The sequence below is a fragment of the Theropithecus gelada genome, chromosome 7a, assembly GCF_003255815.1.
Source record: "Theropithecus gelada isolate Dixy chromosome 7a, Tgel_1.0, whole genome shotgun sequence".
NCBI lineage: Eukaryota > Metazoa > Chordata > Mammalia > Primates > Cercopithecidae > Theropithecus > Theropithecus gelada.
The window spans coordinates 33,468,205-33,485,746 of record NC_037674.1 but is presented as its reverse complement, the minus strand read 5'-3'; the positions used below and the strand labels follow the sequence as shown (position 1 = coordinate 33,485,746).

The 17,542-nt window shown below is 40.0% G+C and overlaps 2 protein-coding genes across 4 annotated transcripts in view; one reads left to right on the top strand and one right to left on the bottom strand.

The window, feature by feature from the left end:
* The window catches only part of ALDH1A2 (aldehyde dehydrogenase 1 family member A2), a 325,601-nt gene that overhangs the window by 106,513 nt on the left and 201,546 nt on the right, over window positions 1–17,542 (top strand). The gene's annotated exons all lie outside the window — the stretch shown is intronic.
* Window positions 1–17,542, bottom strand: part of AQP9 (aquaporin 9) — a 48,699-nt gene that overhangs the window by 16,908 nt on the left and 14,249 nt on the right. For all 3 annotated transcript variants that reach the window (XM_025390366.1, XM_025390365.1, XM_025390367.1), the window contains exon 2: window positions 2,802–2,928. In XM_025390366.1, the coding sequence (XP_025246151.1) occupies window positions 2,802–2,844 (43 nt within the window). In that variant the 5' untranslated portion in view covers window positions 2,845–2,928. The remainder of the gene's footprint in view (window positions 1–2,801; window positions 2,929–17,542) is intronic.

The window sequence follows — 17,542 nt, the reverse complement described above, 5'->3', positions numbered from 1 at the left end:
TCAAGCAGATCTTACAAACCAGTATGTGCCCACAAACCAGTATGTTAGCTGCAGTGACAATGAGAAAGTCACCTCACACACACAATCCTCTCCTATTCCTGCATCTGCTGAAGCTGATACTGATGCTGTTGTCCACACAGATGTCATGATGGGCCAGTGTGTTGTGCTGCATGTTCCCAAAATGTTCCCAAAGCCACCAGTTCTCAAGGAGCCTGAACTGTGCTAGATTCCAGAGATAGAATGGTACGGACTGCCTTTCCAAGCCAATGTTACCATTTTCCAGCCAGTCTCAGACACCACTCTATTTGTATTTTAGGGTCTCATAGTTGCTCATAAACATTTTGGTCAGGTCCTGACTCTCACCCAGAAGCACAGCTTCTGCTGAAAGAAGTCCCATCAGTTTTGGCCCTTACTCTTCTAACTCTAGGGACTCAACCCCAGTTTAGGGGCTACAGAAGACTTCACACCATTTCTTCACTCCTTCTTCCTGCTGGTTCTCTCCCTTTTTCCCTCCTACAGTGACTGCAGAAATCCCCAGGTATATCAATGGACACAAACAGATATGGATTGCAGTGGTGACGGGTGTTAACAACAGTGGTAGGGTCTGGGGCCAACTAATTCTAAGTATCTACTTGATGTTCAGTTCAGGGTGTTACGCAGGCCAAATACTCCAAAACCATGTCTCTACCTAAAAAACGGCTGAAAATATGGCTACATCTACATTACCTGGTGAATGCAGTGGGAGCTTTTAGGGGAAGCAGTTAAGCCTTGGCATATTTAGGGCAGTCCCCTGGTTTTTCTTGTGCCCTTCTTGGAGTTTGCCTTGAGGTAAGCAGTACAGTGCTGGGATCACAGCAAAAGCTGGACAAGAGTTTGAATGAAGACACTGTGCATGCTAGCAAATCACATATATAGGAGTCTGGGAGGTCAAGGCTACAGTGAGCTGTAATCCCACCACCACAGTTCAGTCTGGGCAACAGAGTGGGACTCTGTCATAATCTGGACCGCCTTTGGATCTGAGTCCGGCTGTGATATGGAAAGGGTGCTAGCCCATCAATGGCCATTCCAGGTGCACAGCCCAAGGAGCTCCCAGGGAGTCTAAGCAATTGTTCTTCAGTGCTACAAAGGTAGTGTTTGCTACCAGGCCAGTCAGCTTAACTGCAGGATCCACTGCCCAACTAACCTGCTTGTAATGCCCTTCTCATAATAGAGCATTGGAAATGCTGTGTAAGAATGGGAATGTGTTGGCTGGGTGTGGTGGCTCATCCCTGTAATCCTAGCACTTTGGGAGGCTGAGGCAAGTGGATCACTTGAGTCCAGGAGTTCAAGACCAGCCTGGGCAACATGGCAAGACATGGTCTTTACAAAAAATACAAAAATTAGCTGGCTGTAGTGGCTCGTGCCTGTAGTCCTAGCTACTCGGAAGACCGAGGTGGCCGAAGGTAGAATTGCTTGAGCCTGGGTGGTCAAGGCTGCAGTGAGCTGTAATCCCACCACCACACTCCAGCCTGGGCAACAGAGTGAGACTCTGTCTTAAAAAACAAAAAATAGGCAGGGTGCAGTGGCTTACACTTGTAACCCCAGCGCTCTGGGAGGCTGAGGCAGGTGGATCACCTGAGGTCAGGAGTTCGAGACCAGCATGGCCAACATGGTGAAACCCTGTCTCTACTAAAAATACAAAATAATTAGCCAGGTGTGGTGGTGCACGCCTGTAATCACAGCTACTCGGGAGGCTGAGGCAGGAGAATCGCTTGAATCCAGGAGGTGTAGGTTGCAGTGAGCCAAGATTGAGCCATTGTGTTCCAGCCTGAGGGAAAAAAGCGAGACTCCTTCTAAAACAAAACAAAACAAAACAAAAAACAAACAAACAAACAAAAAATGAGGATGTGTGCTTCACTGTCACACAGATCATGTGAACCTGGGACAAATCTTGGCTCTGCCTCTTTACCAGCTGCAGGGCTTCCAGTTATTTACTGACTCCCTCTCAGTAGGGATTTCTTTGTAGAATGGAGACAGTAATACCCGCCTCAGAGTGCTGTTGTAAAGGAGAGGGAGATAAAGGCAGTCTGGCATTTAGCACAGTGCTCAGCATGCATAGTTTCTCAGTTCACTTTCTTCTCTTATCACCAAGTCTTGACTCAATGCTCTTAGGACCCACACCAGGCTGCTGAAAGATTCTGAGTGTCTTTGGTAACCAGATCATTTCCACAGTCACTTCTAAGTCCCTAGACTGCATTAAATTATCATCATTTCATTTTGTTTCTGAGAACCATGTGAATGGCTTCTAATCAGTTTACTCCTCAGGGCAGGATTAGACTAAGACCTTATAGATCAGATCTGCATGTCCATGAAAGCACCATCCATTTTGCAAGAGACCCAGACTCTTCCTGTTTGCTATAGATAAAGGTCCAGGACTTGCCTCTGTTGGAGTGACCTTCACTGAGCTATTCACAGGGTATCTGGGAGTTGGATTCCAAATGTGGGCTAGAGCAAGTAAAAAATCCTGTTGACTGGTGGAGAATAAGATGCAGCAGCCAGACTTAGGAATGAATCCTTTATGAGCTCTAACCCCCATTTCTGTCTCTTGTTAAATGTTGCCTTTGCATAAGTTACTTACCAGTGGTTGGTGATTTTAATTTTATCTATAAAAATTTAATTTTATCTATAAAAATAGGATCCGATACACACTTTTGCAGGATTTTTAAGATATAAATAAATTAAGGTATGTGAAGCACCCAGCACTGTGCTGGCATATTGGAGTGGTTGAATTAATAGCAGCATTCATTATTTCTACTGCTTACCAGAGACACCGCCAGTCACATAAATGGCCATTGCAACTGCCATTGAAAATCCGACATTGATCGTGATGATCCCTCCAAAACTTCCCCGACTGAGAATAGCTTGGGCAACAGACCCGCATCCAAGGACCTGGAATGAGAGAGAAACTCAACAAGTAAGTGAGGATGGCTAGTGTCAGAAGTAACGGAAACTCGCAGTAGCAAGTATTTTTAAAACAAACTCGTGCATTGGGTTGCCTTGGGTTTTATACAAATCAAATTATAATGATTCAGCTATACGCAGAGAGCAAAATGGTGGACCCAAGGCTGCATTTGGCTTACAGATAGATGAGTTTTGCTGTGCCTGCACAATGCTCAGATTTTGCCTACATTTATAAATCAGGAAATTTCACACAATGATCTAGTTATCTGATTTTCTTTAAAATTAAATTTTTTATTTTGAGACAATTATAGACCCACATGCATTGTAAGAAATAATGCAGGAAAGTCCCATGTACCTGTTACCCACTGGTTCCTTTTAATCAACCAGAAGGTCTGGTTATTCACAGAGAAATAATTGAGCACAGTAGCAGCTGGGGGATCCCTTTAAACAGAGCTTATGCCTTCCCAACTGGCTCATTTCACTGCCTTTCACTCATTTAGGTCACCTTCCTGGCCTCTGTAGGTATTTGAGTTTGACAGTCCTATTCTTGTGGCTCCCAGTATAAAAGCAGGACCAGGCACACAAACCACCATACACATATCCAATAAAGGGGAAAGGCCACTTGTACTATGTATTAGGAAAAATGTCTGATATGCAAGAAAACAAAGGAAAATCTTAGGGGGATAGATTTGGCAATCAGGACCCCCTTATTCTCATGTATTTTCTCCCTGATGGGGCTATAGTTTCCTAGGGAGCAGAGGCTGCCAAACTCACTGCTTCTTGTATTCCCTGTCGCACCAAGCCCAGTGCTGTGCTGATAGTAAGCATTCTGCAAACAGTTGCACAGTGAAGTGTGATAGTGAGTCTTCCACAGTCTTCAGCTGGTAGAGGATATTTTGGAGAATGAAATCCATATTCAGAAAGGTTTGCAATAAATATATGATGGTACATCCAGTCAGTAGACTGCCAGTCTACTGAAAAAAATATAAGTAAAGGAAAATAGAATAAAGGAGATTCGTGTGTACCAAGTGGAAAGATCCCCACGGTATATTATTAAAATTTTAAAAAGATACAGAGCAGTGCTAAAACATGCTGCCAATTGTATTAAATACATTACATGCATTTATTTTTATATACATGATCTCTCTCCATGAATACATAGGCAGCAGAAATGGGGTTAGACCCGAAAGGGTTGTGGGGAGCGCATGACTGGCACAGAGGCTGGAAGAGAACTTTTCATTGTATATCCTCTCTTTTTTTAAATCCATGTGTTTTCTACTTTTTTTTTTTTAATGGGCCCCACATATTCATTGAACAATCAGTTAAAACCATTTAATCACAGTCCATTAAAGAAATAGCTGGCAAAGGACGGTTCTTGGGAAAGACAGAACAGTTGCATACAATTTTGGTAGGAAAATGAGACAGCAAATGACCACCAGCTTTCACTGTGCTGTGGTTTAAAAAGCTAGTGTGGTCCTGGAGGCATAAGTGTAGGAATTATTAGATGATTAGATGGAATCCAGTTGGGATTTTATAACTAAAGAAGAGCAATTAACTTGAGGGACGTATTATTTAGGTGCAGGAAAATAGAGCATATGAGGAAATATTTCAGAAACAAACATATTTTAGGAAAAAGAGATTAACAATGTGAAGGCTTTTTATCAGGAAGATAATAACCTACTATTGTGTCTTTTCATAAGGGATTGAAAATGGAAGAGTCTAAAACTAAAATATGAAAGCTTGCACAAAGACAATTTTTTTATTGTGATGAATTAATTCTAAATAGCTCCCTCAGGAGCTATTTAGAGGAGTATAAGTTACAAACAAGAGATATTTAATACATATAGAATGATTTCTCTGACAGCAGAGAAATTACGTAGATGATGTTTTCATGTCCCTTCCAGTCCCCAGTTCTAAGATACATCCGCTTGTCTTAGCAAGCAGAGAAAAGGTGGAGAGCTTTGCACCCTACACTGAATGTTAAATACAGTTACAGCAAGAACATGTCCCCTTTCTCTCTAAAAAAAAAAAAAAAAAAAAAATCCCCTGGGTCCATTTTGTAGCGTAACAATTTCACCTAGACTTGACATTATTTTTTCCTAGAATCCTTATCTATTATAATAACTGCTGGAATTAAAACCACATTGGTGTCTTTCTTTCATTTTAATTTAAATCCAATTAAATGCTCTGGGCACAACTTCCAGGCGAACTGACATTTTTGTAGTATCTCCTAAAATGAGGAATAAAACAATACTGACAGCTGAGATGACTTGATTTAGACAGCCGGGGCTAAGAAGAGACACAAAAGAGAGAGGCCAGTCCTGAGCTATTATTGCTTTCTAAATAAGCGTCTCCCCTCTTTTATGATCCTGATGTACATGCACTTGTGCGAGTCTAGAGGGGACATAAAAGCTTTAAATGGTTCAAGTGGGCCCGTGGAGGCTTCTGCCTTGTCAAATTTCACTATGATTAATCCTCTCCTCTTCCATTCTAGATGCTGAAATGGCTTTTCTTCGGAGGATAATCAATGCTGTGTGCTGCAGGAAATAGGAGGAGAGATGGAGCAATGTGGGGACTTCAGTTACCCTCATCAGAAACACCGCTCAGAGGATTGGAGCCCAGATTTCCAGCACTGCATCTTAATTTAGAAATGTATTTGCTGTAGCCTGAAAAGCAACAAGGAAGCCAGGTAACTGCCTCCTGGTTTCTTCCTTTGCCTGCCTCCTCTTGCCTATATTCATAGCACCAGGACAGCAGATCATGGACATTCTAATGTATCATGAGCTGCTTGCTGGAGATCTGGTCACCCACTCTGATTCTCTATGTGTTCAGTGTATTTTTTTCCTCCAAAAATGAGACAACTGTTTTTTATGGTATTGACGATAAAAGGTCCATCCTGATTCCCTGCTCTCACCTTCAAGAACTGCCATACCTTTCCCTTCTTAGACTCAAAAAGAGCACATTATCATATCCACTCTGTCTTGATTTTCCTGGTCTCCCCATCTAGATAGCATTTCTTTTTTTTTTTTTTTTTTTTTTTTTAATTTTCGTGCCGGGGTCTCTCTCTGTCGCCCAGGCTGGAGTGCAGTGACACGATCTCGGCTCACTGCAAGCTCTGCCTCCCGGGTTCACGCCGTTCTCCTGCCTCAGTCTTCTGAGTAGCTGGGACTACAGGCATGCCCGGATAATTTTTTGTATTTTTAGTAGAGACGGGGTTTCACTGTGTTAGCCAGGATGGTCTCGATCTCCTGACTTCGTGATCCACTTGCCTTGGCCTCCCAAAGTGCTGGTATTACAGGTGTGAGCCACCGCGCCAGGCCTAGAGAGCATTTTTAGGTCCATTGCCCATTCAGATTTTTCTGAACAAACCTAGTGTCTCTCCTCTGAAGTTCAATTGTACTGTTTATACTCTACAGTAAGTACTTAGTTACCTTCCAAGTGCCTAATCTTGATTTCCTTATCTAGAAAACAGTCTCTTGGGTTCCTTTCCATATTAACATTGTGGATATTCTAATGTATCATGGTTTGTAATATGAGAGTCTCTTTGATTTTATTCTATCCACTTGGGTGTTTTGCTTCCTAAGTCCACCACCCACTCCTCCTCAGCAGGCCTACAGACCTTTAAGATTTCTTCTACCTTCTTGACAGGACCTAGCACTTGCTCAATCTAGCTGCCTCTTCAAGAAGAATTAGAAAAGTCACAAAACTATAGAGGAGATGGAGGGCATGACAAATGCATGGACACAGTGAAGATCTAGTGTTCAACGAGTCCTTCACTGTGTCTCCAAAGTTCCTCATTAATCTTTCATTCACGTTCTCTCAATAGCTTCACCAAGCCTTCTCTTCTCTCGTCAGCACAACCCACCCAACTGCCTTTCTGCAGGTAACACCACCTTCTAGTTGACTCAGCACCTATTAATGGATGTGAAGACCAATGGTAACTCAGAATATCACACAAACTTTGTATTTCAGTTATCCAGCACTGAAGAATTCACCACCCCAAAACTTAGTGGCTTAAAATGATAACATTTATTTTGCTTATGAATCTGCAATTTGGGAGGGGTTTGGCAGGACATCTCATCCCTGCTCTACTTGGTATCAAATGGAGTGGCTCAAAAAATGAAACATTGGAATTATTTGAAAGCTTGCATGTTCATGCATCTCAAGGTTGATGTTGACTGTCCGCTGATACCTTAGCTGGGGCTTACAAATGGTTTCTCCATGGGGCCCGGCTTATTTACAATATGGTAGTTGAGTTGCAAGAGTGAGCATCATATAGGCTCCAGAGACTGTGCTCTTAAATCCTGTACCATGCCATCTCTCAGTTATACCATTTTGCTGGTTCTGAACTCGATAGCACACAGAAGGCATGTGATACAGGTATTATCCCTAAAACATCCTAAATCGGTGTTCACCTAACCCATACTGGATCACCTTTAGGGATAGGGAGCTCATTACCACATTAGGCAGCTTGTTCTGTATACTTTTTATTGTTCCTGTGGTTGGAGCATCCTTCCTTACACGAAGTTGGACGCTTCCTTCCTGTAACTTCTGTCCATTAGCCCCCGGCATACTGTTGGGACCAAGGAGAATAAGCTTTTCACATACCAGGCATTGCAATAAGTGGAGGGGCATAATGCCCTCCCTGGGTTCTGTCTTTGTTTGGATACTTGTCCCTTCATCTTTGATCTCTGCGTCTCCTTGGACTCCCAGTGAATCTCACCTGAGTAAGCTCTATGTTGTCAGTGTCCCTCTTAAAACACAGAGCCCAGAAATGGACACAGTCCTCCCATATTTGTATATCACATTATGACATGGTAATTAACCTTTTGACTTATGGCTTCTATTGCCATCTGGTGCGACTCTTAGCCATGGAATGTTATTTAACTGTTTACATATTTATGCCTGATTTTCTCAATTGTATAAGAAGATTTTCAAGATAATATGCTGAACTCTTTTTGTCTCTGTAACAGCTTCTAGTATATTGGATGTAATTGAGTAATAGATCCTGGACATTATTTCCAGGGATGACACTTATTGGCAATGTAAATGAACATGTTATTTCTCATTCTCAGCTTGCTCATATATTAAAGGGGAATAATGATATGTGCCAGGTTTGAATCATACGGTTTTTTGATAAAGAATCAAATGAGATAACATGAATAAAGGTAATATTTAAACAACAATGGGCAACAATAAGGGTAGGATATTATTGTTTTTAGTATAAACTCAAAAATTCCAGTTTAGGGTGAATAGGTTAAGAAAATAGACCCATGAACTTAACTGCTAACTCGCTGCCTGGCAATAAAAACAGGGGAGAAAAGACATCTATAACAGAATACATCTAGTTGAAATATTTGCTGTTTCATTCCTAGTCATGGGATTTAATTTTGGTGAGAGAGGGAAAGCAGGAAGCTGATAAGATCTTCAAGGTGTTTTGACTATTTGTGATTACTCTCCAAAGATAGGCTATTTCAAAATTGGCAGGATTTTAGTGCTTTTTGTAGGAAAGCAATGCTAGAAAATAGAAAGATAAATGCTTTTTTTTTACTATCAGGTTCCATACACAGAAGAAGGAAAAGACTTCCATTGGAAAAGGAAGAAAGACACTTAAAAGGCAGAATTCCTACAAAATATCGATTGGTGGGAATTCCTCCAGTCATTCCCGATTACCCAGAGCAAAAATTCTGGGATTATTAATACCTGTTATTCCTTCCCCTTCTCTCCTTTGGCCACTCATAGTCCGTCATTCCCATATCTGGTCATCTGCAGCCTCTAATCAGTGTCCCCACCTCCGATCTCTCCCCATCCAGAGACCATGCCAGATGAAGCACCACACACCACCTCCCCACTGCTCAGGAAATGTCAGCCCAGAGTCCTCAGGGTGGTCCTCAGGGCTCTCCATTGCCTTACCTCATGATTCCCAGCCACCTTCCTTTCCAGTATTCTTTAGCACAGATCTGCATCAGCCAGGCTGACATCCTAGTCACGTGGAGCCCTTTGAGCTGATGACACTTGTTTTCATCTCTGCACATCTGCTATGCTGTGCCTTTCAGAAGAAACACCCTTTCCTTGCACCTTCTCCAGCTAAACCCAATCTATTCTTAATGATGAGCTGAAATCTTGCCTTCTCTGTAGGACTTTCTCTGACAACAGAAGCCCTCATTGACTTCCTGTGCCTACTCTACCACGTCTGCACTTTGCCATTTTATTATATACCTGCCACCTTGTCTTGTGGTACCAATCCCCCCAAAACTGTAATGTCCATCAGGGAAGTACACTTTTTTTTCAGGTTAATTGGAGAAAAAGCATACAAATTTATTTAACATGTATACATGGGAAGAACCACAGAGTGATTACCCTAATTCTTTATATTCCGTGCTTAAATAATAATATTTGATGAAAGATATTAAAATATCTAAACTTAAGCAAGAACAACAACAACAACAAAAAACCAATTTCCCTGCTTTCAAGAAAAAGCAGGAAAAGATAAAAAAATTTAGTTTGGCCTATCCGTCTGATAAGGGATTAATAACCAGAATATATAAGGAGCCCAAACAACTCAATAGCAAACAAACAAACAAAATCCAAATAATCTGATTTTTAAAATGGGCAAAATATCTGAGTAGTCATTTCTCAGAAGACATACAGTGACCAACAGGTATAAGAAAAAAATGCTCAAACATCATTAATCATCAGAGAAATGCGAATCAAAACCACAATGAGATAACAACTCACCCCAGTTACAACAGCTTTTATCAAAAAAACAGGGAATAATGGATATGCAGAAAGAGGAACCTTTATACACTGTTGGTGGGAATGTAAACTAGCATAGCCACTATGGAAAATAGTGAGGAGGTTCCTCAGAAAACTAAAAATAGGACCGCCATATGATTCAGCAGTTTCACTACTGGGCATGTGTCCAAAAGAAATAAAATCAGTATGTTGAAGAGCTATCTGCACTCTCATGTTTACTGCAGCAGTATTCACAATAGCCAAAATATGGAATCAACCTAAGTGCCCACCAACCAGATGAATGGATAAAGAAATGTGGCATATATACGTTATGAAACAATATTCAACCGTAAAGAACGAAATCCTGTCATTTGTAGCAATGTGAATGGAACTGGAGTCATTATGTTAAGTGAAATAAGCCAGGCATAGAAAGGCAGATGTCACATGTTTTCACTTATATGTGAGAGCTAGAAAAGTGGGTCTCATGAAGACACAGAGTAGATGGGGTGGTTCCTAGAGGTCAAGAAACGGCAGAGGAATGAAGAAAGGTTGATTAATAGGTAAAAATATACAGTTTGATAGAAGAAATAAGACCTAGTGCTTGACAGATCAGTAACATGACTGTAGTTAACAATAATGTATTGTATATTTCAAAGTTGCCAGAAGAAAATAATTTGACTATTTCTAACAGAATGAAAAGACGAATATTTAAGGCAGTGAATCACCCAATCACACTGATTTGATTTTTATACATTATATGAATGTATTAAAATGTCCCATGTACCCCCAAAATATGCACATCTGTTATGTATGAATAAAAAAAGAAAAGCAGGATACAAAACTACGCTGAATAATCCTCCTTTAAACAATGTGGAAATGATAAATAAACAGGAATCTTAAAAAACCCAACTTAATTTGGGGGTATGATATGAAATGTGAAAAGTAGGAGGTGTAATTTCTAAGAAATATCAAGTGGGACTGCTGGGCAGTTCCCAACTGAGCCATGACCTCATGACAAGCTGTTTATTGGACACAATGTAAAAGCTGACGTGGTGAAGTGGTTATCACAAGCTGAAATGCTGGGAACAGAGAGGGAATAATCAACCCACAGGTTTTATTGCACGTAACCCTTCTCAAATCTCTTGTATATTTACTACATCCTTTAAAGTGTAAAACAAGATCGTCCTAGCAGAATACATGGTGCATAACAGACACTCAATAAATATTTGTTCGGTGAGTATGTAAGAACTGAGTCCTTTCAGAAAAGCAGTAGTTAATGAAGTTTAGGAATTCCTTAGTGAAGTGTTTGTGAATGCATGCAACCTGGGGCCAGGGACCACCATGGAACCCTAGAATTACCGCAAGAGGTCTTTGATTCCTTGTGTGCATCAAACATCGTCCAAAAATTGAAAAAATAACATGTCTTCTATCTACCTTTTGTGATCTTGTGTTTTCAGAATTAATGAATACCAAAAGAATGTTGTAGTGTACAGAGTTCTTGAAAATTTGTGAAGTTAAAAAGATCTCCTTGGGAAAGATTGTCATGGCCTTTGAAACAAATAGTGTATAAAAAGTTTACCATCTTGACTCATCTGTTTAGGGTAGTGTGTATAAAGGAATACTAGCTACCCTCTATTTAGTTCATTCTTTGTGCCAGGTTGCATGCTAAGTGCTTTACTTGTATTCCTTTATCACTATCCCATTATTAACTTAACAGTTATAACATTCTGGGAGGTAAGGAGTATTGTCTCCATCTCATGGATGAGCAAATTGAGGCTGAGAAAGATCAAAGCCACTTGCCTAATTTTACATCATTGTAAGGAGACAGAACCAGGATTTGATCACAGGTCTGTCTTAGTCAGAGGCCTGAACTTTTAGCCGTCACACACTGGATGGAACAAGTGGTCATCAGATGCAACTGATGTCCCCAAGAATCCATGGATATCTTCAGGGAGGATACTGGGTTTTCCACAGGATGTAGAATAGGGGCATCAGTTTTTCTATCTGCATATTGAAAGCAAAGGGCTGTCTGGGAAGGTGAGGACTTGAAGACCCCAGGTAGCAGCCATCTGTTCCCAATCTATCTAGTATAAATGGCCTCACTGTAAACCAGATGTGTCAGTCCAAAGAGAAAGGACTGAGGCTGAAGTTATTTGTCTCCTTATAGTTACTGGTTTTTGCCAGGACAAGTGCTTTTCTGGTAACAATAAGTATGGTCACCCTAGTTCAGAAAATATACAACACTCGTGCTTTGTCATCAGAGCATCTCAGGGACCTAGAAAAGAAAATCTTTCAGCTCCAGTTTCCCTTCTTTCTCAGAGATGACTGAGATATTTTGGTGATTACCTCCAGCTTTTTCAATTTATGCAAAATCGATTTTCTTGATTTCTGTTCACTTGATTTCTAGCTCCGCTTGCACAGACAAGTTCCGTTAGATGATCAAGCGCCCACCAGTAGAAAAGTAGAGTGAAAGGTACAGTTAAACCCTTTGCTCTCTTGTTCTCTCTCACACTCTCCTCTCCTCATAGTGTCTTCCAATTTTGTGGTTATCAACACACACTCCCCCCTAATGCTGACCAAATATGCCTAATACTGAAAGTGAGTATGGACCTAGAAGGGGCCTTTTCCACACCGATGAGCCACACCCAACAGCCACATGGGTTTCTGTGGCACTGGTCAGCATTTGGGGCACTTACAAGGGAGTTGAACAATTCCCCCTACTCCCACCTGCCCCCTTTATTACATTTTATTTAGCTAAAGTCAAACAAGTAACCCAGGTGGACATTCTAAAATGCCCCAATACCTCCAAGTCTCACCCAGCTGGAATGTGTTCATTATTGTTCTTTCAAAGACTTTTCTGGGAAGCAGATCCAGTGGTGCCAGTTCAGGGCACATTTGCTCTGTGCTATGTGGATAGCAGCAACGTGACCCAGGAACATGAGTTCTGTGTGACTGCTTTACCTCGTACCCTGCTGCAAGTCTTCTTGGATATAGGAAAGGAACACATTTAAATTATTAAACAAAAATACTCTCCAGTAATTTGTCATTACATGATGCAAATATTTATAAAAACAGAAGCATTAAAAGAGCTTATTTGTGGCAACACATATTTTAAATCAACTGATTTGAGTGTATATATGCACACATATATGTGTGTTTGTACTCACGTATATATGTGATATGTATATTCTCATGTAGTCCTCTTTAGGGGGAAGAAGGCACTCCTTTTTCCATCTAAAGAAATCTTTGGACAAAGAAATTAAGGAATTTTCCTGAGGACATATGTAGGGTAAGCGCACCTGATAGCAATAACTTAAGCCTACCCTTAGACTGACCCTGTATGGCAGATGCGCCTGAATGTTCTGAGCTAGGGAATCTGGAAGTGGCCAACCCAGAGATGCGTTCCCTATCTATGATAAACATCTGAACCCTGGCCAGTTCTATGCAACATGGGCCATACAAGGGATTGAGGCCCTGAGTTTTGAGTTAAATGAAGCGTGACAGGTGAAAGTAATTAAGAGGAGGTTATTAAGGGGAAATACTATATAAACTGCATGCTGTTTATATAGTAATTAACAGGATTGCAGTTTTCCTGCCCAGTCTGCGGTCCCTGGGCCGTGAGGTTACGTCCATGTTGATGAGGAGTTTCTTGGCTGAAATGCGCTATGTTCGATGAACGATTTAATGTACTATGTAATATTAAGGATTTTTAGTACGGGTTGATATTTGTGTTGACTAGTTTGAGTTATACGGTTGATATGGTGAATGTGTTATAGTTGATTCGGGGATTGTTAATACGTGGTTATATGTATGTGGATTATATTCTTGATGTACTTTGATGTGTTAATGTACTATATATGGTTAAACAATTATAGTACAATATATTATTCATGGGATTAACAGTAATGCACAAAGTACGTAAAAGCACTTACGTATTAGTTCGTTAATACTGACATAGTGGTTAAAATGTGTGCCGAAAAAAGTACAGGGAATAGTTTAATTAGAATTTCAGCTTGGGTGTTGACGGTGAAGCAGAAATGCTTCTTCCCTGAGTTGTCCTGAGGAGGGAATTCTCCATTTCTGGTTTACAAGACCAGAGTATTGAGTTATACTACAAGGGCAGTTTCATTTGAGTAATTTGTTTTCAATTAGGGCCGTAATTGGTATAAGGTAAGGATAGTCGAGATGTGCATGATGGATGCTGTTTGTCTGATGACAATAAAAGGGTAGTTGGCTGGCTGCCCTCTGATTCATGTGAGTGTGAGACTAGTGGACAGAATACTATGCTTTGCTGTTTAGACATGTGAGGTATAGGAATAACTGCTAGAATAAGAATGGAAAATATAAGGGCCAGTACACCTCCTAGTTTATTAGGGATGGATCATAAGATTGCATATGCAAATAAAAAGTATCACTCTGGTTTAATGTGGGGTGAGGTATTGCAGGAGTTGGCTAAAGTGTAATTATCTGGGTCGCTCAGGAGATCAGGTGAAAATAGCACTAGAATTATTAGAATTATTAGGAACAGGAGGAGGAGAATTAGGCCTAGAATATCTTTGATTGTGTAGTAAGGATGGAAAGTGATTTTGTCAGGGTCTGATGAGATCCCTGAAGGGTTATTAGATCCTGTTTCATCTAAGAACAAAAGGTGAACAGCCGCTAAAGTTGCAATGATGAAAGGTAAGATAAAATGGAAGGCAAAAAATTGTGTAAGGGTGGCTTTGTCTACTGAAAATCAACCTCAGATTCATTGTACAAGGTCAGTTCCAATATATGGAATGGCTGATAGTAGGTTTGTAATTACTCAGAATAGGTTTGTAAAAACTCAGAATATTTGGCCTCATGGGAGTATGTAACCTATAAATGCTATTGCTATTGTCGTGAATAGCAGGATAATACCAATATTTCAGGTTTCTAGAAATATAAATAACGCATAGTATAAGCCTTGGCCAACATGTAGGAAGAGGCAGATGAAAAATATTGAAGCTCCGTTAGTGTGAAGATAGCGAATTATTCAGCCTTAGTTTACATCTTGGCTGATATTGGCGATTGAAGAGAAGGCAGTTAAGGGATCTGATGTGCAGTATATGGCCAGAAATAATCCTGTGGTGATTTGGAGAATTAAGCAGGCACCGATAAGTGAGCCAAAGTTTCCTCATGTAGAAATGTCGGATGGTGTGGGGAGATCAATGAATGAATGATTAATAATTTTTATTAGCAGCTGTGTTTTGTGTATTTTGTTCATTAGTGTTCTTACAGTGGAAATACAATGATGATTTTTCATACCATTAGCATGGTTGTAGTCCATGTAGGAATAATAGCTTATGCTTTATTTTTATTAAGTATTCTTTTGGTTATAGGGTTTGCAGGTATTTCTTTGAAACTGTCTCCTGTTTATGGGGATCTATGGTTAATTATTAGTGGTTCTGTGGGTTGTGGTATTGTGTTGAATTTTGGTGAGACTTTCGTGGGGTTAATCGTCTTCTTAATTTATTTGGGTGATATAATGGTTGTTTTTGGTTATGCTGTGGCAGTGGTTGTTGAGGAATATCCTGAAATATGAAGGTCAGGTATTGACATTTGAGGGGCTTTATTATTAGGATTATTAATAGAGTTGGTGTTGATTTGGTGAATGGCTGAGTATGATGGGATGGTCATTACAATTAGTTTAATAGCGTAGGGAGTTGCATAACTTTTGAGGGTGAGGGTGGTTTGTGTGAGGATTCTGTGGGTGCGGCTGCTTTATAAAGTTATGGGTATTGGTGGTAGTTGCTGGTTGAACGTTATTTGTTAGTATTTATGTTGCACTTGAAGTTACTCGGGGTGATGATTAGATAATTAAGATTAGAGTTAGAAGAGGTAAAATAAAAAAAGGAGAGGAAATAGAGTTTCATTAGGCCTTTTGGGGCAGATACAGTAATGGAGGCTGATATCTGAGGTTGTGAAATGGTTTTTGGTATGGACTTTCCTAATCAAATATTTTGGCTTGTAAATAGGCTTGAGTGAGTGGGGGGGCTGTACGGTGGATTGTGGCTGAGTAAAAACCTAGTATATTGGAGAAGTTAAATGTCTGTAATGGATATTTTAGCTTAAGGTTATTCATTATAAAATTTAGTTCTATTGCTCGTAGGAGGCCTAAGGTGGTCACACCTAGGGCTGTGAGATTTAGGTGAAGTGGCATAGTTGTTTAGGGGGATGAAGTGGGAACAATATTATCGGTAATGAGGAATCCAGCGAAGACACTGCCAATTATTAGGCGCTTAATTGGATTAATTAGGAAAGGGTTACTTTTATTAATAATAATCAGAGTTGTGAAGCTAGGTTGTCCTATTAGAGGGAAGAAAATAATTTGGGTACTATAGACCGCTGTTAGGGAGGTTGCACTAACAGTAATAGAAAGGGCTCAGGCATTGGTGTATGACGTGTTTGCCGTTTCAATAACGAGGTCTTCAGAATAAAAACCCGTGAGGAAAGGCATACCTGTATGTGCAAGGCTGCCAATGATAAGGGAGGAGGAAGTGAGGAGTAGAGTTTTGAATAGTCCTCCTATTTTTCAGATGTCTTGTTCATCACTGAGATTATGGATGATGGATCCTGAACATATGTAGCTTTTAAAAAGACGTGGGTGCGGATATAAAGAAATGCTAGGTGTGATTGATTAATACCAATTGTGACTATTATAAGGCTTAGTTGGCTTGAGGTGGAGAATGCTATAATTTTTTTTTTGTGGATGTCATTTTGTGTTAGAGCACAGATTGCTGTAAATAAGATGGTCATGTCTCTACACATAATGTAAAGGTTTTGATTCATAGATTATTTTCTATTAAAGGGTAGAAGCAGATAGGTAGAAAAACTGCTACAACTGTAGTGCTAGAGTGGAACAGGGCTGAAACTGGGGTTGGGCCTTCTATAGCAGAAGGAAGTCAGGGATGAAAGCCAAATTGAGCTGACTTTCCTGCTGCTGCTAGGAGAACACTCATTAGTGGAAAGGAATTGGGAGTAAGATTTAGAAGAAATATTTGATGAAGCTCTCATGTGTTGGAAAATAAGAGGAATCATGCTATAGCTAAAATGAAGCCAATATTGCCAATCGTTTATACAGGACTGTTTGGAGGGCTGCTGTACTGGCATCTGCTCGGCCGTATCATCAGCCAATTAATGAAAAAGACATAATTCCCACACCTTCTCATCCGATAAAAAGTTGGAAGAGGTTATTGGCGGTAACTAGAATTAATATTGTGGTGAGGAAAATGAGTAAATATTTGAAAAATTGATTAATATTAGGGTCTGAGTTTATATATCATATTGAGAACTCTGTGATAGATCAGGTAACAAATAGTGCTACTGGGATAAATATTGTGGAAAAGTAGTTTGAAGCTTAGTGAGAGTTGAAGAGTTTGAATTGTTATTCAATGTCAGTTTGAGATAATTATTTCTTGATCTATGAATATGTATATTGTTGCAGGGATGAGGCTGCTAATAAAGACACATGCAATAGATATTTTTACATACTATAGATATCAATCTTTCTTGCAGGGGTTGGCTAAGGTAGTAATAAGTGGTAAGATTAAGGGAATTAGTGTTTTTATAATAGGATATAATACATGTTTATTACTTTTACTTGGAGTTGCACCAATATTTTTCGTTCCTAAGACCAATGAATAGCTCTTATCCTTTAAACGTTGAGAAAGCCATGTTATTAGGGATGGGAGCATGAGTTAGCAGTTCTTGCATACTTTCTCGGTAGATAAGAAGTTGCAGGCTTCTATTATTAGATCCACAATCTAATGTTTTGGTTAAACTTTATTTACAGTATGCAAACCCCATAATAATCTTAGGGTTTAAGGATAATAGAAAGATAGTTGCA